General features: G+C 42.3%; 2 protein-coding genes and 1 long non-coding RNA gene across 4 annotated transcripts in view; all 3 read right to left on the reverse strand.

Annotated features, from left to right (window-relative positions):
• LOC143001805 (uncharacterized) overlaps positions 1-7,701 on the reverse strand; it is a 34,860-nt gene extending 27,159 nt beyond the window's left edge. For both annotated transcript variants that reach the window (XR_012963733.1, XR_012963732.1), the window contains exons 1-4: positions 7,569-7,701; positions 7,196-7,285; positions 5,443-5,567; positions 5,098-5,165 (exon numbers count right to left, since the gene is read on the reverse strand). This is a non-coding gene — a long non-coding RNA (uncharacterized LOC143001805). The remainder of the gene's footprint in view (positions 1-5,097; positions 5,166-5,442; positions 5,568-7,195; positions 7,286-7,568) is intronic.
• Positions 7,702-15,297: 7,596 nt separating this feature from the next.
• Positions 15,298-21,155, reverse strand: LOC143001902 (alpha-tectorin-like). The gene is made up of 11 exons (XM_076151750.1): positions 20,691-21,155; positions 20,042-20,612; positions 19,371-19,954; positions 18,727-19,273; positions 18,045-18,643; positions 17,781-17,938; positions 17,266-17,666; positions 16,905-17,101; positions 16,412-16,807; positions 16,030-16,313; positions 15,298-15,821 (listed from the first exon to the last, which is right to left on the reverse strand). The coding sequence occupies exons 1-11, from the start codon at positions 21,153-21,155 to the stop codon at positions 15,779-15,781; spliced, it is 4,245 nt and encodes a 1,414-aa protein (XP_076007865.1). The 3' UTR covers positions 15,298-15,778.
• A 143-nt stretch (positions 21,156-21,298) lies between these two features.
• On the reverse strand, positions 21,299-26,236 carry LOC143001905 (sushi, nidogen and EGF-like domain-containing protein 1). The gene is made up of 6 exons (XM_076151754.1): positions 26,207-26,236; positions 23,830-23,853; positions 22,280-22,357; positions 21,790-22,068; positions 21,602-21,697; positions 21,299-21,487 (listed from the first exon to the last, which is right to left on the reverse strand). Exons 1-6 carry the CDS (start codon positions 26,234-26,236, stop codon positions 21,299-21,301), a joined length of 696 nt encoding a protein of 231 aa, XP_076007869.1.
• Between the last annotated feature and the right edge of the window lie 1,189 nt (positions 26,237-27,425).

A 27,425-nucleotide genomic window follows, 5' to 3' on the forward strand; every position in this document is an offset into this window, starting at 1 on the left:
GGTTGGAGCTGAGCAACCATCACAGCCATACACGGACTAAGTGACGGCTGCAGGGAGCACTGGGAACCGGACGGAGGAGACTTGATGCAAACTGTAGGACCTCATCTCCACTTTGCGTATTGATGCTTAAATGTTTTTGGTTCAATTGCTTTTACCGCATAAGGACGTTTCCAGTACAGATGGACCAATTCTCGTCTGCTAATTATCGTGTCACAGTGGATCTCAGCTCGTCCTCCTGCCAGAAACTGTGACTTTAGACGGAGAGCTTTCCTTCCACAGTATTTGATTACTTTGATAGAAACCGAATCGAGTAAAACCAGACATTGAATTGCTTTGTACAGTAAACAGGCTTGAAGGTGAAGTCATGACATTAAACTAATGATATGAATGAATGTGCAGGGACGAGGATACGAATCAAACTTGTGCATCTTGTAGCCCTGGTGATGTAGCTGATAGTGCGCCAGGAGCGAATTGTACAGATCTGAGAAATACTTCATGTTTCCTTGTACACTAATGCATACTGTATACTGTTCTATACCTAATGTGAATTTGCAAAATTCCTTCACCGGATAAGCAGTACAATCAATAATAAAGCTCCTAAATCCACTCATTCTCTGTATTGATTACACAACCATAATGATGTTCCCACAAGTGTGTGTGGTGTGTTTATGCACTTTCTTACACTGGAATGAAGACACAAAAGCACTCTGATCCAATTCAATCAAGTCCAATCCATCAAATCCGTGTCATCCAGCATTTAAAATGAAGTAAAAGCAAATCAAGGTTTAGTACTTTCTATGGAAATTACTCAATGTAAAAAATAAAAAAGTGTTAATATTATTTTAGTCATTCATGCATATTTGTTAAATGTTCCTATAGAATTTGAAGATGCATAATTTTTCTACCCAAAATTCAGTGATTGTAGTGATAGAGCAGCAGATAAATTCAGTCAAATGCATTCAATATCTCAGATCTGGGAACTAGACTTTTTGCCTTCGGCATGAAGATGTTCTGTGCATTTTCCTTAAACAAGGCCAAGGTCCTTCTGACATGAAATCCAAGCCAAACGAAACAGAATGATTGCTGCAGGCTTCAACAGTTGGTGTGCGGAGGGGGGCAACAAGATATATTAGTGTGAGAACAACTCTGTCAAAGACACACAATCACACTGAACGAAATCCACTATCAGAAACAAAATAGTGAGCTATCAGGTGAAACTGTATCAAAGGACAAACTGATAATAATAACCTCAGGGTGCTTGATTGAATTATTCCTCATTTCATCTTGAGGCTTCCTGTTGCTGTGCAGACCTACTGTGGTGAGTGATATGGCCTGGTAATGATGCGTGAAACGACACACGCCAGCACACTTATCCCCACTGGTTTCATAATTTATGTCAGTGGTTAGCTAGGGGTTCTTCTTGAAAATGGAAATCAACAAGCTGAAGAGAGTAAAGGTCAAGTCAAGTCAAGTCAGTTTATTTGTACAGCCAATATCACATACAATGTCTCAAAGGGCTTTACGGCCCACAACATCAGGAAAATACCCGACCCAGCCCAAAGCTCTCAAGGAAGACTTGGAAGATGGGATGGGGAGAGAGGGAGAGGGGGCAAAGTGGGAGATTGTATTTGTGCAGTCACCAAACTGGCTCGCTATAAGAAAGACAAACTCTCCTATGGAAACATCTGATCCTCTTTTTCACCACATTCCTAGTCTAATCAAATCTGATGTAATTCAGCAAAGAGCTCGACCTGCAGCTCTGCCAACCACCGCTCACCTGACCAGGCCTCCCAATTCTGACCCAGTCCAGGCACCCAGGATCAGGTTCTAAATGGACCGTGGTTTAAATGGAAAACACATTCCCCACTAACTGCTGCTAACCTCCTGGCGAGTCGTTTGGCAGGAGTGTTTGATGTGTGAAGGGAAACATGTGTGTAGGAGTGACATTTGGTGGTGATCAGAGGATAAGCCGTGTAAGTTTGGTGACCGATGTTGGCTTCACCTTCAGCAGAGTCAAAGCCATGAGCTCTAAAATCAAAGTGGGGACCTTCAACATCCTAACGTTCTATAATGAAAACCTAAAGTTCCTCTTCAGTGCTGCAAATCTACACAAAAAGTAAATGTTGCTCTTCTTCTTGTTCAAATATGGAGAGAATGGATGGTTGTAAAAGCAGAGGATGTCATTAGTAGAGCAGTTTCCTTAGGGAAGCTCATAAAACGAAGTGAAGTGGTAAAAGAAGACGTTTGAATCTATCCATTATTTTGATTTTGCTGTGACAAAGTTTATGGGAAGTTACGGTCAATTTACGTCCTCTGCCTCACTCCGTGCGGTCTCCAAATAACATGTTTATTTACCCCACAAATCACCACTGGGGCCATGTGAGAAAGTGTGAAGGGGACTGGAGACACGAGAATGTACAGAAATGTGAGATTATGCCATGAAAAGATCTTTCAACAGGTCCTGCACAAAATAACAATAACAAGCTGCAACAATCCCTCAAGGTTCCATCCATCACATCTCGGAATCCTGCACACCAAAGTCCTGTTTGATGCAGACGTGACCCCAGGTAAAGATTCTGTCCGTCTGACTCTGAGGTGTTATGTAAGATTTTCTCCAGATCCAGAAATTCAGGTCAAGCTTAATGAAACTGGCAAAGCTGAAGATGATTCACAAATTCTAAATTGTTGCACAATCTTTGGTAGTTTAACTGATGTTGAGGGGTCATACTGTACATGATTTGGGAGTTTCCATGATGTTTGTAATGTATTGACAGAATCTAATGGTCAGTTTTCACTCAGTGTGCTCAAGAGAGTGCAAATGAAAATGGCAAATAGTAAGTAGTAAGTGTAAATAGCAAAATGCAATGATAGTAAACAGCTATGCTAAATTGTTTTTTAAAAGTGGGCCTACATCTTTTTAAACCTCGTTCCAGTAGCGTCACAGGTCATGAAGAATAGTATTCAGGTTGGGAGAAAGAGAGCTCGGTCTCAAACATGTAAGACAATCTTCAAGCTTCCTCCGCCTTTAGCAGCTCATACCATACAAGTTAGCACAGTGTTCTTCTAAAGGGCAATCATTTAGTGAGGTGAAGAGTCAAATGCGTCGCCATGTTTACGAGCCACGCAGGAATATCTCAGACGATCGCAGCGCTCCCTGGTGATGATGTATGACGGCGTGTAGCAAGTCCACAGATGATTCCAGATAGGAGCAACATGTGTTCCCTTTGGACACGGTGTCGGGCTGTAACGGCAAGGCGCGGCACTTTGAAAGTTGCAAAAAAGGGTGTTTGTGGGTGAGACAGTAGGATGAGGTGACTGATCTCCTCCGAGGTCAAAGGTCAACAGCAGACAAGGAAACAGAGGAACAAAGGAACCTCTCCTCTTCCATATGATTCAACTCAGTAATTGTTTTAGGTAAAAGGTAAAAGGTAAACTATACAACATAGACAGAATGGTAGAAAGTATACTTATTGTGTCCTGCATGTCAAAGCATTGTTCAGTAATCCCACCCGCTGCATGAAACAGTTGTGCTGTGTTTACTCTTGGCTACTCAGAGGGGACCGTCTAACCCACCGCTTTTACAAACTGTCCATCTATAAAAATGAAGTGGTGTGGTTTCCCAGTCCATTCTATTATTCTCCTCTTCCTTCCTCCTCCTTCTCCTCCTCTCCCACCTGCCTCTGTTTGCTGGAACAGAGGGTAAGGCTCTGCCAGCAACACACACAATTAAGCGAGGAGTGATGAAATTATATCCCTGGCCCGGGGCAAATGGAAGGATGGAAAGGCAGGCAAAGTGGGAGAGAGGGAGAGTCCATTCTGTTTCCCTATGGGGGCAAGGGAAATTTTATTAGGCCTGTAATAGGGCCATTTTTCACCTCCTCCACATCAGTCCATTCTTCAATCCCTCCTCTCTGAAGACCTACAGTATCATTTAGTGTCTGCTGCTGCTCTCACTTCCCCTTGGAAAACCACCTTCTCTGTCTGCACTCTAAATTTATCTGCAGTGCATTCACTCTCCTTCATTCACACTTCTCTGCGGGCTTTCATTCTTCTTCTATCACACCGTCATCTCTATCCAATTTTCAATACAAATGTCTTGTGAGCTGGGGGAAAAAAAGAAACCAGCAGCTGCAGAATCAGCCCAGAAACGACGAGCTTTGCGATGAATCAGTTTGACACAGCAGTTAAAGCATTCCTTGGATGCCACATCTTTGTTGACTAAAAAGTAATAAAAGTGTCTGCGGGCTAAAAGCAGCTGATTAAAGCTTAATGACGGGACTGTTCTCTGGAGACACATGGCTTTTATTGTCAACAGTCATTCCATTTTCAGTGCTGATTGGGCTTTAATGTGCTGTTGACGGAAGTGACAATATGTGGTAAAGTGACCCAAAAGGTTTTCTCTACTACAAACAATCTGTGAGGGATTCTAACCAGGTGTTTGTTTGTCATGGATCAGCTCAGGGGAAATACCAATGAAATGTTAGTGGTTTAAATCTATTTCATGGTAACACACGCACACATGTTCGCCTTTTCTATCTCTGTTTTCTGCCTGTTAAACAGGTGCTGGGCACATTTTCAGAACAAGCCGATATCAGTTTACACGTCGTATCTTCTCATGTTCACATTAGAATTCATAAGTCGCAGCCAGGAAACTGTTTAGTATAAGAAAATCCATCTGTTTGTCCCCACGACAGCAAACACGATTACATATGTCAACAAAAGCACACCACTTTGTTCATAATGACAACTTGATTCATTACTCATTCACGTGTTTATTCTGTACGCTTCCTCCCTTTTGATTGTCTTCGTAGGCCGAGTTCCTACAAGTGAGTCACTGAATCAACAGCATTCATGTCACAACAGAAAAGGTCCTCCGATAGAGTAACAATAGGACACCGACAACCAAGAAATCTCCAAAAACCTGATGTGCACCTCCAGGCACAAACACACTGCTGAGTGACACTAATACTCTAAGCTGCCTGTACAGTACAACTCACAAGCCTGTCAAGGAAGAAAAGCTTTGAAACCTTGTAACATCTCACTTCAAATGTTACACCTTTTAGATATCATTTCTATTTTCTATATTACGTTTCCTACCTTTTAGAAGGCTCCGTTCAGATTCTGTAGTGTTTCAACCATAACCAGTCTGATCCTTGGGACTCAATCTGTAAATTCAAGTGAAAAGAGACAGCTTATCCTCAATGAATGCACCAATACAATGAAGGTGTTGGTTGTAATTTCACAATCACTCAAGGTTTTCATGTATTAAAATGAATGTGCAAATAATAACATACCAGGTGGCTTGCGATTAATAAATGATGGATTTAACAGCTTAAATCTATATAAGTTTATAAGGAGTTAGTGGACACCAAACAATAACTAAAAGGAAAGAAAGATAATGACTTAATATCTATATGGGGACAAAATATGACTGTGACTTACTACATGGTGTGTATGTAGCTCAGTGAGTCTCCAGCTCTCTGCTCTACCAACAGGTGAGTTCAATTGGTCTTGATTGGCTCAGCACAGTGGAGCTTCTCAGGTGGGAGTGGCAGAAACTCAGCTCCCTGGAGTTGAAACAAGTTGAAATACTGACAGTAATGTTAGTTTGCTTTTATTCTGTGCCAAAGAAAACGTGTTGTTTGTAACACTGCATTATCTGGCATAAGTGGACTGTGTATTCTGCATTCAGTGGAAACTGGAACTCTCTCCCCATATTCTGCTTCATGAAATGTGATCAGCCAAGGACAAGCGTTGATGTTCTGCATCTCATATAATACACAGGCTTGAATTTCAATCTCAGCCACTCGTCTCTGTGGTGAATGCAGGTATAGAATGATGGTCATGATGTCACATTGATATGGCCTCTAAATAAAGGAGTGATGTAATGTTGCACTGTGGATATGGAAGAGGACACGGGAGAAGATTATTGTATTCCAAAGATAATACAGCTCCAGGATGGCACGGACCTTTCCCACATATATCTAGACCCTCCAAGACAGAGAAAGAGCCTGTGGGTTTTTCAAGTAATGATGAAGTTGATACTATTTCAAGTGAGATTTTTTTGCAGTGGTATCATTTGAATAAAGAAGCCATTGTGCTTAGGATGGCAGAATCTCTTGGTAAAAGGCTCACTATATCAAAAAAGGACCCTCCTGGCCCAGCACCAACTGATCAGTTAGAGGAAAATCACAAGGTGCTTTGTGGGGATTAAATTGGCTTCACGCGCTCAATAGGATGGAATTTTACGACCGGCAACAGCACGGACGCAAAATCCATAAACTGCAGCGGAGCAACTGGTCTGTTAATTCACTCAATACTTTCCAGCTACAAATAGAAATGTGTTAATACTCAGGGAGGCATTAGTTAGCGGCTTTGCTGAACGGCCCAGCATGGTGGAGACTAACTCTTCTTTCTTTTGTAACTGTTCAGGTATGTTCCACGGTCTGTGATGACAGGCGGGCCCAATCGGTCAACATCAGTTTCAGTGCTGACCTGAGGCAGCATGTGTTGCGACTTGTCTTTCTTGTGATGTATGCAGGGCCGGCCCTGGGTGATTTGGAGCCCCGGGCGAAAGTGTAGATTGGAGCCCCCCCGCCCCCTCATTCAAACCAGCAATGACACACAAATAAATATTTATAATAATAACATGTCAAACACCCTATTAAAATTTAACAAAGAATGATAAATAGATAAATAAATAAATAACACTGCAAAGTAGAGTGCAGTGCAATTGTTTTGTGCAAACGGAAATTATGTCAAATTATGTAGAGTCATGTATGATATTTAAAATTGAAAAACAAAACTAATACAAATCTAGAATTCTTGTTAACTCTGGTGGTCAGTAACATTATTCACACATAACACAGTGTGCAAAAAAGAAAGTCCCTTAACCAACAAAATAACTTTACCATAACAACAAATACTTAAAACTGTACACGCCTGGACTTCCTTGCAGTAAAGGCATCAATAGTCGCATCAAACGACAGCTGCCTGGACACTTCTTGATTAATACTTATAAGTGCAAGTCCATTTAGGCGCTCTTGAGACATTGTGGACCTTAAATAGTTTTTATGAGCTTAAGCTTGGAGAAGCTTCTCTCAGCTAAGCAAAGCATTGGCATTATGATAAAGTAATTAGTAAAGTAGTAAATAATTATAACTGTTCATATTAAATGCACCATGCATGCACTTACATTCTTCAGTAGGTGAAGAAGACACTGGAGGATTGTCTGCTGCAGCTTCTGCAGTTGCCTGTTGTGGCTGCAGATACTTTCTCAGTGCATCTATACAAAAAAGTAGGTTTACATATATTTTTATACGCTACACCAGCCCACAATTCTAATCTTGCACAAATTAATGTGGTTATGTGACACTAAGGATTTATGCAAATGTATTTGTAGGTATCTGAAGTGAGTACTTATTTCAAAATCATAGTTTGTAGCTTTGCCCCGCTCTGTTGCATAGTAGCTTCATGGATGTAGTGGGGGAGTCAATAAGTTACAAGCAAGCTAAGAAGCTAACGCTATTTTCATGTTAAATTGTTATTTAAGACAATGACTGACATACCTCTATCCTGGGCCCGTTTCTCCTCCTCCTCCTTTCGTCGCTGTCTAAGAGCAGCACCCGAGGGCTTTGACCTTTTCATTACGAAAGTTTATTTTATGTCTTATTGACAACAACACAAGCGCGCTGAACCCGGAACCTTTTGCGCGTGCGGGCGCCGGAAACGTCCGTTGCCGGCACGCTCGCCGGTGAAAATCACGGACACTGGTTACAGAGGGGTTACAGGGGGGACGATATTTAACCCGGAAACAGTTTTGCGCGGGCGCCGGGAATGTCCGTTGCCGGCTAAAGTCACGGACATCGCGTTTTTGCTTTTAGGCATGTATCAGAACACACCTGTGTTTAGCTCTGATTATGTAGTGAAGTTGTGCATCATAAAGTCATCTTATTCTAGTTGTAGACGCACAATGCAGCCAGGCCTCCCCCCACCTTTCAATGTAAACAGCGGGTCAGGTTCAGGGCGACAGGTCATGATCTCACACTCACAGCTTCAGACCAGAAGTCAAAATAATTATTAACGTATTTATTTAAATGTACTTTATGTGGATTGCAGTTTGGCGCCCTGCCCACTAGATAGCGCCCCGGGCGACCGCCCGGTTCGCCCATGCCCAGGGCCGGGCCTGGATGTATGCAAACTGTTGTGGGGATTTTGAGCATTGAGAGTCTGTGAGGATTTCTGAGAAAATGTAAGTCTTGCGCCTTGCTGCCCCAAAGCACTTGAATGCAACTTTATAAGCTTGGTTAAGCAGACACACACACACACACACCTTTTCTGTGAATAGCTGAAAGACAACTGATTCACCATACATCAATACAGGTAACAAACCCCTTTGAACGCCCCCGTGTATCCCAAGGGATCTTCGGGCAGGCACTGTTTAAAAGGCTTTTCTCCCAATTTAATTCAGGGAGGGTCAGATTGCTGATGGCTCTTTACCGCTCAGCCAATAGTAGAGCTCTGGGGCTAAATGCTGGTGGGGCCCATCTGCAGCACATGTGGACGGTCCGTCGTACAGCCGTCAGACTCATAACCAAATGTCCCTTGAGGAAAAATATGACAGTCAAAACTACAGAAATAAGATCTGGGACAAAGTTATGAACAAGATATGCTGGCTTCGTGTCTGTGAGACGTGTTCTGACATCTTCCAAGTTATTGACACTCAGATTAGTGGATTAGTGAGGAAATGTTCTATTTTAGGCTGTATGCATAAGAGCAACAAGTGCAATAATTACGGTGGCTTAGGAATTTTAACTGTGTAATATTTTGTTTTATTTATAATTATGATATTCTTCTATAGTCACGTTTACTGCCAAAACAATCACAATCTGTAGATCAGCCCTAATTTGTAGCCTATTCATCCTTCAAAACACTTGTTTACCCTGAGGGTATTTCTGCCATCCGTAGGGTTCATGACCCCTTGGTCTGGGTTTAACCAAGAGGGTCATCGTCTCTGTCTGGTCTACAAAAAAGCAGATTCTCTGGCATTCACCCTTGCTCCTCTCAATCCCATTCTCTTCTTCCCATTCCGGATTTCTACAGAGACAGCAGCGAGTGTCAGGTTTAGCTACAGTATCAGCTGTCGGGGATTGGAATCAGATCAAAGTGGGACAGTGAAAGGAGTGAGATCCACACCCGACTCCAAACCGTACAAAGAAGCTAAGGAGCAAACCCCCCTCCCCTGGGAGTTGTAATGGGAGCGGCCGATTACAAGAGCCATTTGGGCCAAGCGAAGGGAGCTAGGGTGCAGGGTAGCATGCAGCCCATCATGTGGCCTTGAATTCCATTTTCAGACAGGAAGGTCTGTATGGCTATGCTTATGTCCTCAAGTCTGCTTTATGGAACCGCACCAAAGCAATTTCCTGTAAACAACGAGGACAAAATTAAAAGTTTAGAGAGATGTTATAGCAACATAGGACTGTGAGAAATGCAAGATATTTGGTTTTCACATCGATCTGCATTTTGAAAATGTAGAATTAATTAGTCTTCGTGTAGTTATTCCTGAAAATTCCTTTGTTCCATTTAGATGTGCCAGTAAGACTCCACCTAAAATACCAGGGCCCTGCTCACATAAATGGAATCCTGCCATTTTACATAGAGTGCATTGAGTTTAATGGAAGCACAAAGTCATTTTAAGACATGATTTTAATTCTTTACACACATTCACCAGACATTTCCTGTCACAGAGCGAGGTGGATTTATAATTTTGACATTTTCCCTAAAAGAAATAAAACCATGATGCTCAATATGACTTTACTGCATCAGGGCTATTCTGTGCCCAGAGTGAATACATTAGTAAATTTATTGATCAGGTGAGGAGCGTAGCTTGTTCCTCACTGTGGTAATGTTAGTGCTATGCTTTCCCCAGTGAGCTTTTCTGGAATACGTAATAAGAGCCATGCTAATGGACATAATAATGCTAAGCGGCAAGCGATGCCCAGTGTCCTTAGAATTCTTGCCTCTCCAACTGCTGTGTTGAGGATCATCACAATGTACGTCCTGTAATGTGACTGTGACTGAAGCAAACCCTTCAGTCACAGACGCACATTCACCCCATCCTCCTTGTCCATGTCAGTCTGTTGGTGTTGTTGTTGTTGTTATTGTCTGCTGCATCATCCAGGACCATCCTCCTCTTCCCCCTCAGAAGCTAAACGTAAATCGAGTTAGGACCGACCCGCTGCCCAATTTATCTCAAATCCTCGCCAATGCAGATCTAATTTCAGCCTCTTAGTACTGCAAACAGGAAGACGGAGCCAGTCGATAAACAGCCCATGGTCACTGTTGGAGGGAGTGAGGTGGTGGCAGCAGGGTGGGGGTGAGGGAAAGAGAATATGGTGACACAGTGGAAAAGGAAAGCAGGGAGGAGGATGCCATTATCTTTCATCTACTCCATCACTCAGTACATTAAACTCTGGCCTTCTAATTCCTGAGATAAACCTAATTTGAGTCAGTAGACAAATTAGCTAAAAGCGTTTTAAGTAAATTGAACATACTGCAGAAAACTGCATGTAATCTGCTATGACGAAGCGACTCGAGAACCGGAGCCATTTCTGTTTGTGATTTTTCTCTCCCTACACATATACTGATATTTATGTACTGATTTTTTTTTAAGGAAACAGCAAGAACCAGATGGCACAAGCAAGCCCTCGAGTAGATCTCTGATGTAATGTCTCAAGTGATGTTCTGATAACATTGACATGGCCACGTGCAACATGATTAAAAAATATGTGATTTGTATTATAATGGAGGTATTTTATGGACTTATTTGATTCACAAGCACGGTCATGAAAAACATATAGAATTGGAATTACAAGCAGTAATTTGATTTGATTTGTGTCATGATAAATGCCTGAAAAGTGCATTGAAAAGAAATTACACGTTTCAGTGCCACCAGATGTAATTTCAGCTCAGGATCTCACACTGCAACAGTGAGAAACCTTTTTGGAGGATACACACGTTTCAACTTTACAAAGTGCTGATTTTTCACACATGGTTTGCTGAGTCAATTTCATGACTTCTAAGATTGCAGCTTCACGGCGCCATGACTGTTCACCCTTCTCAGGAGTATAACATTCACCAGGGAAATCCAATTACTCTGCACAGAAACAGGAGATGGGGGATATGTCTTTATCGATAGAGGTCCTATCAAAACAACAAAGACAACAAAGTAAAAAACGTGCTTTCCCAGGACTTTGTTTTCAGACGGGAGGGAACAGACAGGTGTGTCCATGTACACAGAGTGGGACGTTTAATTGGGCCCCATTGTGAAACTATACCTAATTGGATTGGAAGTACTTTCAGTGTGCAGAATTGGAAAGTAATGCAATGTTCTCAATTAAAACATGTTTCATGGTAGTATTTCAAAGCTACCAACCAAAGAAACTCATTACTTTTAAAAGATTTGATTAAAGTTTCATTATCCAAAACCAATTTCAAAGGTGCAGAGCCCAAATGTCCTAAATGTCTTTTTCTCCCCTCTTTTATATATAAATAAAATCTTGTGGGTTTGTTTTTATCCTTCGTGCAAAAGATCTTGCACACCATGATTATCAGCCTTCAGCTCATCAAACAGGCGGTCAGGAAAAAACAACAATAATGAGAAAATGATCTCAGGACCTCAAGTACCGCAAAATATGCATAATAAAACACATTTAAAAAAAGACAAGTTGTTTAAACGAAGACCCTAGTGTGTATGAAAGAGTTGATAGTGGAAAACATGCAGTTAGGCCTTGCTGAAGGTTTGACTTCTCCTTTACATGAAACACAAGACTGAATAGATCCCAGCCGTTCCTGCACAGATTTTCTCAAGTTCAGACGTCATTATGCAGAGTGATCGGTGGTGGTGACTTACAGGGCAGCACATGGGGAACAGCAGAGGTCAAACGTCAGATGGGACCCTTGCTGACCCCAGGAACACACCACACAGGGGACTTTATGAGGGGATCTAATTAAGCCAAGCAAACCCTCCGACGTCTTGTAAAGTCAACATACCGTCACTCCCAAAATCCCACATTACCCACTCCCTCACCCCGCCACCTCTCTTTCTCGCTCCCTCTGATCCATCACGTCCCTCCTTACCTCATTGAGGCTACGAATAAAACAAAAACACCCCAGCCTCTATAAAAGAAGATTATATCTGAATTTGAGGGACGAGAATTTAAAGTGTTTGATGGCTGAGAGGAGTCAAACTTAGAACCCCCGGTGATGAATTTGAAGCCCTCAAACATTTTGTGTCTTAAGGCCGTCTAAGTTCACTCAGGAGCTCTCAGAGTTCTGGAGAGCACAATAAAGTCATTGTATGACAAGAGTTTACAAATGAAAGTTAAGGTTTGAGTCAGTACATGTGGATGTTATTTAACATATGTGGGTGGGATGGAGGAGGCAGGATGAAATCTGTAATACATTTAGCTAATTGAATTTAGTGTGGAATACATGGGAGGGAATCCAACTGAACTGAAAAGAAGACAATGAGAGTGACAGATTTGCTTGCATTTCAGCTGGATACATGTTGTATTTTGAGGCACACGTTAAGCACTATCACCATGACCAATAATACATATCCTCCTCCTTATGTGGACATGTCTGGTCTCTTGAGCAGAAATCACAGAGGCTTCACAGACCTCATCTACACAAGTGTATTTAGATACGATCTTCAACATCAGCATGCAAACCTTTTTCCCTTATTCCAACTATGTTAAATTGAATTGGAGCCCATTTCCAATAATTGTTTGCAATACTGGAAACTTGGAATCTGGAATCTCTTGAGGTTTTCCTCTCTCAACAAAGGATGTTTGTTAAATAATGACAATGTTCAAGTGTGAACTGTTGGATATACTGTACGTTCTTAAGCAAGTCGCCCTTTTTTTTGGCTCTCATTCATGTTCACATATTGACTTCATAAAACCACAAATACCACATAAGCCACTGGATTAACCTAGCAATGGTGCTTTGTCAGACAAGCTACAGTGTTACATGTGAAACACAGAGTGATCAAACAATGAGTGCTACTCCAACACAAAAGAGAGTTTTAGCCGTCTGGCACACATCAGGGACACAAGGACACGGCTTGGTAAACAAAGAAGGTGATTAACAGGGGTAGATATACAGTAAGTAGCAGCATTCAGAGGATATCCAGATGATTTACATGCTCACATTGGACTGGACAGTCAGCACATACAGCCACGTGTAGATGCATCTTTGAAGTCCTTACTGTACGTTTACACCAATGACAAATTGCATGTTATGGCTGTGTTCTTATGTCTCGGTCTCATCGCAGACGGTTCAGAACACATCACATTCACTGACAATGATGAATTAAAACCCCAACTGGAAGACACGGGAGATATCAGTGCTGCCTGTCTCATCACTGGACCCAACAAAGGAGGTTCAGCACAAAGGGGAGAAACCTGACCTCGTGTGTTGCTGACAGGGTTGCTTCATGTCAAATGAGAACCAGCTTGTGTTAATGGTATGGATTGCGGACAGTGTGTGTTGTGACATAACATAGTATTAGCTACTTATTTCTGTCCACATACAGAATCACTGATTATTTTAGAAACCTGAAAAAATATATATATATGAGTACTTAAGTGAAATAGCTTTACATCAAAAGCTCAGGCTGTGCTCGCTGGTAATGTGGCTTTATATACTTGCAATTACAAAAATGATCTCTCTTATATCATTTTAAGTGAATACTGCTTATGTGTCAGAGATTTAAGAATGACAAGAAGCACTTCAGAATGTATATGGTGATTTTAGCAAACACCGATCTGGAAGTAGAGGTACGATTAAATTTGAGCTTCTGCTGCTCTCTAGTGGTATAAAGCAGAAATGCATCAACTTTTGCTTCCTCAACTAAAATCCCTCAACACAGAATACGCCAAACAAAGAGTATCAAACTAAACAGAATTAAAGAGAGATTTTACAAAGAGAGCCTGCATGTATTGTAACAGCCTGATACAAACCTCATATCTCTGTCTGCACCTCACAAGAAAATATGTCCCAGTTAGTGATTCTAAATGCAGTTGCCACCTTTCTTAATACATCCAAAAATCAATTGAGTTGCATGCCAGAAGTTAGAATAATGAAAACATAGCGGAACAGTAAGACAAAATGTTCCTTGCTTTGGTTCCAGACGGCTGCAGGGTCATGGTAGGTCACACCCCTCTCAACTCTATTGTGGTAACCCGGGTAGCAGTGCTGCAGGAAAGCAAGATCACAGGCTTTCAACTGATGCTTTTATCCACAGCGGCTTACAGGAAGTGATCAAGGGCAGCACAACAATAGCTGCATCAGAAATGACACCTGTTGCTGTTTGAGTACTGCATTATCTTTTCTTCTAACTGAAAGACACAAGCGGACCTGGCAGTGCAGGTAGAATGGGATCTACATCACCGAGAATGTTCTCATAGATGAAATGTGTCCCATTACCTTTTAAGTGAGAAAGGAAATGCGATCATATCCAACTTGCATTAATCAATGTTCTTATGTGGCCGTGATGTGTGTCTTTTTCAGCTACCACTCTGATGAATTTGGTGTCTCTGTACCCTGTACCCATTATCAAATTGGAACACCAGTTGTCTGTCCTGCAGTGTTCCACTAGAGGATTTATCGGATTGCTGGAAACAGCTTGCAACAGCTGAACTACTGACACAGGTGAGGGATGCATTATATTATCTTCACCTCAGCTAAGGTGCCTACAGCTGTGGGAAGAGACACCTCACTGCCATTTACCTGAAAGAGGATGACAGAGCAGAGCAGAGTCATTAACACATTATACTTACACCTGGTAGAAAATGTATCTGTAAAGTAATTAAAAGTTTACCTTTACTCTGGAGTTGGGGCCAATCGTGATGTGGACATTTTCTGTTTGACTTGAGGTGCATGTATCCACCACTGAGACAAATGACACACGGTTGTTGCCACGGTGACTATTGGTAGCTACTACTTGAAACTGCATTACATTGGGGTTATGCAATAACCCCACTGTCAGTGATGATGTAAGAGCATGTGCCCTGGAAATGAACCAGTGCCCCATCGAGGGTAAGGTGGTGGAAATCCCCCCAAACAGTGCATTTAAACCAGCCCATATTGTACATGATGTGATATGGTGTAGTGTCCTTCTGAATAAATGTTGATCTTCGTGCTATTTTTGCCAAGTATTTATTTATGATAAAGAATTTACACGTTTGTAAGAGATACAGAATTATTTAGCATAGAGACCCTCCCCACCTATTAATCAATCAACTTCATCACACATTTCTGCTTATATGATATGTAATGAAAGTGACAACACAAAAGAAGAGAGGGTACCAGTCATGTTTCCAAGTTCATATGGCACATTGCTGCCCCCTACTGTCATAAAGTCAATTATTGCACATTTCCACTCTCACCCAAGCACAGGAACAAAACACAGGTTAGGGACAAGGCCCCACATAGAGAAACATATAAATATTTAAATCAAGAATATATTAAACAATTTTAATTAGCTATGGACACTCTGCTCCATCAAGTAACATAGAAACCATTGATAGCCACAGTGAGGTCATCAGAAAGTGAAATCCAGTGAAACATATCACACAACAAAGCAGGCTGCCATTTGGTGATGATTAAGCCTAAAACAGAGCATGTTGTCTCAAAGGCTGAGACAGCAGAACGCAGCATGCCATTGGCTGGAGTGAAGCCTGAATAGAGCTTCAGAATATTCTTCAATGAAGGTTCAATATTTGTCTTTACGACCACGGTCATCGTAGGATCCACATCTGGAGAAAATAGAGAGGAACACATTTGGCACAGGGAGGGATTTTATTTCTCCTGAAATAATTACTTGTGTCATGTAAGACTCCCACATCTTGAGGGTTTTCTCTTATGTACTAGAGTTGATAAATTGAAATCACATAATTCAAATTTTGACAGATGCTTGTTTGTGTAAAATGTGCATGTTGGATCATTTCCATTACAGCAGCTCACCTCTTTTTACTTGTGGATACCTTCCAGCTCTGTCCAAAGTCATTGTCATTTTGTGTCAGTTTGCCATTGGGCAATACTTTGTCATCTGCTGGGTCACCATTGAAGTTACCACACATCCCGATGACTCTTTCTTGGCGATGTTGGCTCAGTCTGACCAACAAGTAACTCCAGCCATCAAAGTGGACAGTCATATCACTGGTTTCAACCACAATGTAGCTTCCCTGGCTTTCTACCTCAGCTAAGGTGCCTACAGCTGTGGGAAGAGACACCTCACTGCCATTTACCTGACAAAGGATGGCAGATAAGAGCAGAGGGAGCAGTCATTAACACACTACACTTACACCTGGTAGAAAATGTATCTTTAAAGTAATAAGAAGTTTACCTTTACTCTGGAGTTGGGGCCAATCGTGATGTGGACATTTTCTGTCTGACTTGAGAGAAATATATCCACCACTGACACAAATGACACACGTTTTTTGCCACTGGGATTTTTGGTAGCTACTACTTGAAACGCCATTTCGTTGGGGTTGTGCTTCACACTCTCAGTGATGATATAAGAGCACGTGCCCTTGAAATTAATCCGTTGCCCATCAAATGTAAGGTAGCGGGGATTCCTCCAAACAGTGCATGTAGACATTGCATCAAAGCAGCCCAGCTCTTCATTTCTGATGGTGCACTTTTGTGTGGGGGTGCAAGATGACTCAGAACAGCTCAGGTCATTGGGAGCATAGCACTCACATTGCTTGGAGCAACCTTTTGTCCAGAAAGACTCACCAACCTAGAACAGGAAATAGTGCAAATCATTTGAGAAAGAACATGAAAATGTAATACAGGTTGAACCTAACATACACAGAGTTTAAGGATACAGTGCTTACATTGTAGTAGAAGCCGTCATATTGGCAGCCACAACCTTCCACAGGGACACATGTTGACCCACTCCTGACGAAACCCTCATTACAGAAACATCCCTCTGAACATACATGTTCACAGCTGGCATCGATGCTGCTGGCACAGGTGAGGCCACAGTCTGTACCACACAGTTCATAATGGCTGTTGGCTGGACAGGGAAGACCTTTAGGAGAACAAGTGAGGACAGACATTATGGCAGAGATTCAGATTAGGTCATATTGTCTTGTAATACATGAACAGTATTTATTGCATAGACTAGACATAGTTACTGAGAAGATGAAAACATTCAGTGGATTGTTATTTTCCCATGATAGAGTGCCTACTCACTGCAGGTGGTGTTCTGTCTCCAAGGGTAGATTCGAACATTAGCAGACTGACAGGCACTGACATATGCCTCAATGGCCCTGCACAGAAGATCTTGGCCATCGTTTTCAGACACACACACATCAAGCACACAGTCATTGAAATATGGTGCTGGGTTCACATCCTCGTGGCAGAAGCTGAAGGGGCCATCGGCTGCCTGAATCACCTCACACTGAGCTCTGGCAGGTGCCTCATTGGTACAGCGTGGACAGGATGAGCCACAGCCGTCACTGCAGGTGTAGTTGCCTGCCACCTTCCAAGAAGTTCCAAACTGAGATGGAGTGGAGGCCATCATTCCAGATGGAGTGCGAAAGTCATCATTCCGATTTCCATTGAAGTTCCCGCACAGTCCGCACGTTTGTCCACTGTTTTGATGAGAATGATAAAACTCACAAGATAGTTGATCGCTCAATAAAAACACATTGACACATTAAAAACTATTGCTTTTTTTTTTACAGGGAACAGTGAAAGGTGGGTACCTATAGTTCGAGGGAACAGAGATGGACACTTTGCTTCGTCCATCATAAGTGACACTCAAACCAAAATCAGCACTGATGAATGTGCGACGCCCACTTGCATAGACAGACACGCGACCTCCATTCAACAGGATGGGCAGATTTGCACTTACTCCATTCACCTGAAAAAATTTAGAGTCTTGTCAGGTTTTTTCTGTATATTTTTCGGTGTTATTCTTATGGATTAAGACTGTATTAAAGACCGAGTTAAAGTAAAGAACTACTTACTTTAACCAAGCCTCTCCTCTCTCTTGACATGTGCACTTGATAGCCCATCACGTTCACAAAGACTTCAGCTGTGATTGAGACCTGTGAATTTTTCCAAGCTTCGTTTTTGGCCTCCACAGAAAACGGATGGAGCTCACCTGTCTGATTACACAGGGTTGCCAGAGTATAGCGACAGGTTCCCTGGAAGTCATAGGCTTGGCCATCAAAGGTGAGGTAGTGAGGGTCACCAGAGGCAGAGCAGGAGCCATGGCGGTTAGCATGGCAGCCAAACTCACCCTCCACCACACGACAGGACTCCTGCGGCCCACAGGTGTTGGAGACACAGTGGACTGCTCCAGTGGTGCCATTACAGCTACAAAAGCTCTGACATTCCTCACCATCCCAGAACTCTTCACCACCTTGCCGATAGCGGCCTTGATGATGGCATCCACAGGATGTTGGTGGCACACACTGGTGACCACTGAGGACAAAACCGTTATCACACTGGCATCCTTCTTGGCATGAAGTGCCACAGGAGAAAGGGAAAGACAGGCTGGGGCAGGTGGAAGGGCAAACTGTTCCACAAAGTTCATAATGGCTGTTTGGGGGGCAGGTTTGTTCTAGAGAAAAGCAAAAATCTTTGTTAAAATACCACAAATTAATCTCAAAGCCAGTTGTCACATAAAGTAGAGAATCTGCTTACCACAGCCAGATGTGTTCCTCCAAGGTCCTATAGCAAAGCCTTTGTTTTGACATATCAGTGCATAGCTCTGCAGGAAGACACAGAGCATTGCTGGATCTCCAGTTGCTGTGAGGATGCATGATTCCACAAGCGCTTGGTGATCACTCGAGCTCAAACATGCAGCAAAAGGCCCACTGGGAGATACAAGGATGCTACAGCGATCATTGTCATTTGGCAAGTTTGTTTCAGGAACCTCATTTCTTCTCTCCACACAGTGTGCAGAAAGGGAGCCATCTCGCCAACTGTCTCCAAAGACCTGAGAGTTGCTGACCAGGACACCATTGGGTGTGTGGAAATCATCATGTGGGTTACCATTGTTGTTACCGCAGAGTCCACCTAGTGAATCATTGTAGATACTAGCTACAGTGACACGCACAAAGTGAGGCAAGACTGTTTGCACAGTGACACCAAAGGAGGTGTGAAGGATGATACTGTGAACGCTGCTGTGAAAGATCTGGATTCGGTTGGATGCTGAGCTGAAGGGAAGTCTGATGATCTGACCATCAACCTAGAAAGCAAGTTTAACGTGTCAGTGTCAAATGCCGTAAATTCAGAAGATCTCAGTAAAGATCATGGCGATTTCAAAGCTTATTTGAAAGACTTACTTGTACTGTGCTGCTCTCTCCCATCTCAATGGACACTTGTGTGCCCTCAGCCTCAAACTTCAGCACCCGTGCAAAACCCTGCCGGCTTCTGGGCTTTTTTTTTGCTGTCACCACAAAATGGGGGTGGCTGGACTCTCCCATTACTTTAGCGAGGGTCAATCGGCATGCCCCTGGATACTGGAATTTCAGTCGATCAAATGTATGATATGATGTTAGGCCGTTGATCCAGCATGCTGTATAACTTCTAGGTCTGCATCCTCGTTCTCCGTCCTGCACTCTGCAAGTCTCTTGTGGACTACAAGCATAGGAGTGACATGTCATGGCACCATACATGCATGTACATCGCCTCCCACAGTCCTGATCTAGTATCACTGTTGCTCCAGAGGGGTAGTAACGTCCCTCAAAGCTGCAGCCACACTGGGAATGAGGGACGCAGGCACCAGCACTGAGGACATAGCCTGAATTGCAGATGCAGCTCTCCTGAGCAGGAAGAGGGCAGTCAGGGGTAGAATCTGGATTGACACAGGTAGCAGGACATCCTGTGCCTTGGGACTCAAAGTGACTGTTGGCTGGGCAGGCGGTGTCTGCCAAAAAGGTGATTTTGCATTAATGAAATGTCACCAGAAAGAGAATAAGGCCAAATGTTATAGGCCTGTAGTAGTTAGACTTACCACAGAATCCTTGACTCCGCCAGCTTGGCAACTGAATGCCATTTTGCTGACACTGACTTGCATACACATTCAATGCTCTGCACAGAATAGGCTGGTACCCTTCACCCACACACAGATCAATCACACAATTCTCCATGTATGACTTTGGGGAAAGTTGCTGATGGCAAGCAGCAAACGGTCCAGAGCTGCTCTGCAGGATACCACAATGAGCAGAATTGCTGTATAGATCTGTCTGTGCTCGGGAGCAGGCATGACAGTCCTGACACACAGCCTCACAACCAGGCTCATCATCCCCTAAAGCTCTCCAGCTATTGGCAAAATCCACTTCAGAACTCACGACTTGCCCTTGACGGGTTCTGAAGTCATCGCTGGGATTATTGTTGAAGTCTCCACACAGGCCACATGTTGCATTCTGGTAAGTGTAGGGCACACCAACTCTGACATAGCTGTAGGTGTCGAACGATACTGCCAAACCAAAGTCAGTGCTGACAACCACATGGAAACCTGACTGATAAACCTGGATTTTGCCATTGTTGAGGGAGAATGGAGTGGCTGCAAAGGTCCCATTAACCTGCAAGCACAACAATAATTACCTCTAGAGGAACAAATGTGGATTTTGAATAATGAAAACTCACAGGACGATACTCACCTTAGCTTTACCACGTTGTCCTTTGACAAGCTCAATCATTTGGTTATAGACAAAGACTTTCACCAGTTGAGTCCAAGACACTTTTGTGCTGCCCCTGTGCTCATTCTTCCCCTCTACTCTGTAATAGGGCAACCCATGACCACACTGCTCAGAGAGAACATAGGTACAGGTGCCCTGGTAGTCAAACCGAGCCCCATCAGTGGTATGGTAATGTGGATCACCACTGAGGACGCAATAGCCTCTCCGCACTGACTGGCAGGAGAACTGAAAGGAGCTAGGAAGGCAGACTTGGGAAAAGGAACAGGGTTGGTCGCGGCACTGCAGGCCTGTTGATGTGCAGGTACATTTCTGTGCACACGTATTTTCGCTCCAGAATGAGTCACCCAGCGGCACAGTTTGACCTTGAAAAGAATAAAAGTAAAAGGTAAAGTGAAGAACAGTAAAGTGAATTGTATATGTGATCATATACAATTGAAGTAATTTGGTTTTAAGGAAAATGTTTGGGCCAGGCCAGTGTAACAAAGTGTCTATTGTGCACAATAGTGGACAACATAACACACTACAGTACGTACTCAGTAACAATACAAACAAAATGCTAGGACACAATGCTAGTAGTACCCTCTAAACTTACCACCAAAAGTGCATTTGCTTTCTTCGCTGTCTGTCTGAAAGGCCCAGCGGCCATTGACATGGACATTGCTGTTGAGGCAGAAAGTTGACCTACTGCCTGTTGCAGAGCGAGTCATTGATCTAGGCATGCTGAAATACTGAGTGGATTTAATTGTGTCAAAGCCAGCCTGGAAGACAGATTTCATGATTATTTTTTTTGAGTAAGTGGTGGTATGCTGCAATGCATGTCCAAAACAATACTATAGCTGTATTTATGTAATGCACCAGCACCACCACTTTACCTGCACAATGCGTCTGGTTTCAGCGAGTACCCCATAGTTCATCAGGACAAATGACTTTTGGCCACCAGAGATCAACACTGCCTGGAAATTTGAACCCTGGAAATAATGAGGACAGAAGTCAGCCACACACACACAGAGAAAGCCAGAGACAGACACACACACACACACACTGCATTAAGTAGACTTACTTTTCCTGCATTTGGATAGTAGGGCACCCCGGACCATGTTGCCACAAACACCCAGGTGGCATTGCAGTTTACACCTGGGAAGTACTGATTGATGTCCTGAGTAGCTTGTTGAAGGACACTGCCACTGGTGTACTGACTGTAGTAGATTTGACCATTTTGTCTGTTGTCCAGATCTGTCCAGAATGGAGCTATGAGGTCTCTGGATTGACGAGCTGGGAACTTGTGAGGCACAAATCTGGACCACCTCCCATTAAATGTTATGTGCCCATTGTGATTGACCTGGAAACAAATAAATGATTGATCATGTAAAACAACTGATAAAATAGCATGCAAAAATCCCATATTTTGGTTGGGGTTTTTTTACTTTACATTGGAGCTAAATCAAAAAATGTGTTGGAATTTGATCATCAGTGATTAGGAATATAAAAACATTACAAAATAACTGTTTAGATTTTACAAAACCTTATGGTGAACTATAATTTTCACGTACGTATATCTGCTTGTATGTCCGTCCAAAATAGCAAAATGGTTGCAGGAGATGAATTTCAGGAGAACTTCCATCATCTGTCTGAGGGCTTTGAGTTCCAGATGTTGGGTAAAACAGCCCTATGAAGAACAACCATAATGGTCACAATAAAATAATGTCATTGGTAATGCGAAAGTTTGAATACTGTTCTTACTCATGTATCATTGTAAGTGTAACAAATGCTGTACTGTGTTCCACATAAATGGCCTTTTTTGACAATAAAATACAACAGTATAGAATGCTTTTTTTAAATCTATAACCATCCCCAAAGTATACTGCTTTACTGCAGTAGCTATCTCTTCTACCAGTTTTTATTTATGTGTTATGTTGTGCATTGTCATTGTTGTCATGTTGTTATTGTGCAAGCAGTTTGATAATTGGGTTGGGTAATACAGAAATGCATTGTACTTCATGGGTGTATCATAGAAACAATTACATGTACAATTGCGCAAACTTCAGGTGCCAGATTAATTGCAAAAAGTATACTTTACTTAAGCGTACTTAAGTCCTTAATCAAAGTATACTTAAGTTTATTTGTGTATGCTATAGTTAAATATAATTGAGTATACTCTTAATAAATACACACATCAGCCGCTCCCTGTGGCTGGCCCTAAGATCTTTTTTTCTCGCACTTTGTGTCTTTCGTTCTGAGTCAAAGCCAGAAACTCCCTGCTCCACCTCCTCAGCTAGCTCCTTGAGAGCCTTCTCCTCTGTCTGGACCGAGTTCCGAGAGCCTTCAGGAAATGTTGGATTGATCCTCCAGTGATCTTCTCTGTAGCTGACTTCCACCAAGTAGCTGGCTGGATTCCACCCAGCTCACTGTACTTCTCCTTCTTCCTCTCATAGGCTGTCTCCATGCCTTCCCTCCATGGCACAGTGAGTTCGCCCATGATCACTGACTTGGCAGGGGTTCACCATAGAACAATGACTGGCCGTAGGGATGTTATTGTGATCTTGCAAGGGAACTGGACAGATCCAAGCTCTACTTTACTCTCTAGTCTCAATCAACACTCATGATCCACTCAGAACATCAGCCAAAAGGAGTGGCTTGTCCTGACAGCTGGTTTAGTGCCTTCATCAGATCTAGGCCAGATGAAGTTTATCATCAATTGGTATGTTGATGGGCAGGTCTTTTTCAAGTCTGTGTGCCTCCAAAATCTCTAACCAGGACCCAGCCGTAGGGCTATCAATACCGGCCCTGGGTCAGAGCTGGTTTGCAGCCTGACAAAATGTGTTGTAGGCTGGCATTCTAGGCATCGCACCGATGGCAATAAACTAGGTATTTGTCGTTGATATGCTGTGGTATTTCCATGAAAAAGAGAGGAACCCTTGCGATGTACATGTACACACAAATGATCATTTCACTCATAGTAGAATAGTTTGTTGTTTAGCATCTCTGCTAGTCTCACTTACCCGCAGGCTGGGTCGTCACAGGGCCTATAAATCAAATTAGAAATAAACATGAATAGCATGTATAAGTAAAAATACAGTTGAATTTATAGAAGTTAAGGAACTTTAGTGGAAATGGAGTCACAGCTCTTTTCAGATTAAATCTATTTTAAATAAGAAATCTTAATCTTTTTAATTCAAATGCATTTGTATTTTATCTATAATAAAAACTCTGCTAATGTGACAACAACAATCATATTTCTACCAATATTAATGAATGAATGAACATGAATAACTCATTGAAAAGTTGAATTTCAAAGGTACTTACTCATTCCCAAAAGCAGCGCAAAAAACAAGATCTGAGGTCCCATTCTTGCAGGTTCACGGTTCAACTTTTCCCCTCCTTGTTGTCCTTGGACTGAGAGCCTCTCAATCAGAGAGCATTTAATACAGTACTATATGGCACGGGCTCAAACATTTGTTGCGTGACCAGTTGCAGAAGCCTCTGTATAATTAGTGCAATTACTTCCTCCTAATGAATGGAACCAAAGGGATAGTCTGCTTAAAGACAGAGTACCGACTTGTACAGAAGCAACAAAGGAGCTTTAAAAATAAGTCAGAAAACTTGAACTGACCAATACACCTTGTTCCAAACTGTTATTTAGCAAATTCAGTACATATTTGTTAATTCATTGAGGATTTACACTTATACTACAACAACAACAAACAAGTGAGAGCATTCTTTACATTTTAAGGGCTGCCACAGTATTTGACAGAATCCACCAAAAGCAAATGTATGAATGTAAAAAATGAACACATAGATGAATGTTGTGTTGATGTATCTATTTCTAAACAAACAAGCAACCGCTCCCTCTATCTCTACGTGCCTCCAGTGTCTGCCAAGAGTCAGTGCCAATTGCCATTAAATGTCATATGTACGTCATGAAAGCATTTATCCATCATATATGGGAATATTCTTCCCAGTAGAGATAAAAGCTACACATGACAAAAGATTAAAGTGGAAATGTTAAATGCTGGTTAAAAGCACATAGTACATACTTTTCAAGCCTCAGATATTGTCCTTTCTTTTCCAGTGTAGAGCATGCAGTACAACAGCCTGGTGTTCTATATGAAGGTGTGTATGTGTGCTAGTGGCTTCTCTGTGTAAAGACACTTAATCTCATTTGCAGTCTCATTTTTCTATTTGACATACTGTATATTCTTGTATCTCTTGACTGCTTTAACAAAAGTCTTAGCTACTACGGTGGCTAATTTTGCGGAATGGCTGGCTGTCACAAGCTGTCACGCTGTTGATAAATGACTGGAGATTAGTTAGACTTAGTTGTGACAGGTGACATTGCATTTTGTTAATGTTTATGAAATGAATATATGCTTGGTCTTCATGGGCTAGATCTGCTAACGCTGTTGCTGTTAGAAAAGAAATACCATGAGCTGCCTCAAACATAATTTCAAGCAAAGTTAGGGACAAAACTCCCAGACTTACTAAATCTTACTAGATCTAGGCAGATGGAGCTGGGGAGGAGGTTGGTTGTGCTACGCTGAGCGGGCTTGTCAACTGAGATATGGTAGTTTTGATAGTTTCGATTCTAGTCAAGTCAACTTTATTTCTATAGCCCAATATCTCATACAAGTGATTTACAGGCCCACAACATCAGGACCACAGAGAAAACCTTAGTGTACAAGGAAAAGGAAAGACAAGATTTCCCCTCCAGGAACCGGGTTATTCCCAGCAAACAGGTACTTTTTTTTTTTTTTTTTTTTTTTTTTTTTTTGTTGATCAGTATCACACACATGCCATTTATGTCAGACCATTGGTATGTGTGTCATTAATTCAGAATAAGTACAAACAACCACACCTCACCGGTATTTAAGTCCTATACAGGTCCTCACACCTTTTTTTTAAACTTTAGATTTACGACGCTGTTACAATGAATAGATGAGTTAATAAATGACTCATTGACAGTGCGGTGCAGCAGGGTGATTATTTAGATTTATTAGATCGGTGCCTTTGTCGTCATCAGTGTTAAACCAAGAGCACCATGCCCAAACAAAAAGCACCCTTCCTGCAATTGCCTCCAAACTTGGCAGAAACATTGTTCATATTAACCACCCTATCATGTTGTCACAGTTGTTCATGACAACATGAGTTGTTATGCTCCAGAGATTGTCTCAAGCGAACAGATCGACAAAAGTCGAGTAATTACCACTTGTTCTTTGAACACTAGCACGCACACACAATCATCAAATGCTGTCGACTGGCAGCAGCTCTATAATTGTGCCAATTATATTAATTAGAGCAAAACCTGAGAACGAAAATTAATGACACCAATATAACACCGAACTCAAAGATGCTTTCTCAACAAACAAAAAACATGTGAATCTCCATCAAAATTCTAGAGCAGTGGTTCCCAAACTTTTTCTTTTGCGCCCCCCTTTTATAGATCAGAAGTTTTTTCGCAGTTTTTTTCGCAGAGCTCTCACAAAATGGCTCTGCCAATAGACAGCCTCCATACTTGGTGGAACCCTTTTTCAGGGTTCCTTAACAATGTTTGCCAAAGGTACTTTTCATTTTATTTACATTTGAATTTTTCAAATTTGCATTAATGATTTATAGTAGCAGTTGAATGGAACCACCCTATCATGTCACAGTTGTTAATGACATCATGACCACATTCAGCGTGTTTTTTTAGTTGGTAATCTACACTCAGGAGTGCTTTGTAGATGTAGTATGTGGCTGCACTGGTGGCTCCCTAGCCTACACTCAACAAATCTGTGATAACCGAGATGCTGGTTATTTGAATTACTTCTAACTTTCACTTGTTTACTTCATAGTTGTTTGAAGAGTGTTTGAAAAGCAACGAAAGTTGACAAGGACAGAAATGGATGGTGTCCCCCAAATGACTAAATATAGTTTAATGAATGCTGCATTCACCGGGTGTGAACGGGTTAGGGTGTAACAAGGGGTAACGAGTTGTGATCAACTTGTTGGCTTCTGCATTGATTAATACAAATTCATTTGTACCATTTCATTTATGAAAACAAGTTTAACTTGAATGATTATCAGTGTGCCACTTCTTCCTTATTTTTAGAACAAAACTACATTACACTACAATTAAGTTTACTTGGGTGCAACACCCAAGTTAAGTTAATTGTAGTGTAATGATGATGTCAAATTACCACTGAGGTGACAGGAACATATTATAACACAGGAAGCTCCTATTGCACAAACAGCCATTCGTGGAGAGGTAATCTCTCTTGGAACTGCCTCTCCTGAGGTTTCTTCCATTTTTTCTTATACATTTAGGTTTTCTCAGTAGTTGTTCCCCGTTTTCCTGGCAGTGGCGCCACCAGGCGGGGGCCAGGGGGGGCCGGGCTCCCCCTGGAAATTGGCTGGCCTACGGCCGTTTGCCCTTGCCGTTTGCCCTTTCATTACTTTTACGCGAGGCTTCGCTTCACACTCAAACTCAGGAGTTTCAAAGTCGCCGTGGTACGTAGGTGACGAGGCTGGAGCAGGCAAGCAGGCAACCAGACTCAACTCTTACTCGAGGAGGCTTGTTTGTAAAACTGTTACATTATGATCATTTGGCAGACGCTTTTATCCAAAGCGACTTACATTACATTACCACCCTTCGCAGAGGGGGAGCAATTGAGGGTTCGGTGCCTTGCTCAGGGGCACCTCGGCAGGGGCTCGAACCGGCGA

This window comes from Genypterus blacodes, unplaced genomic scaffold (assembly GCF_046128005.1).
Source record: "Genypterus blacodes isolate CSIRO-AG114 ecotype Tasmania unplaced genomic scaffold, CSIRO-AGI_Gbla_v1 ptg000055l_1, whole genome shotgun sequence".
Lineage (NCBI taxonomy): Eukaryota > Metazoa > Chordata > Actinopteri > Ophidiiformes > Ophidiidae > Genypterus > Genypterus blacodes.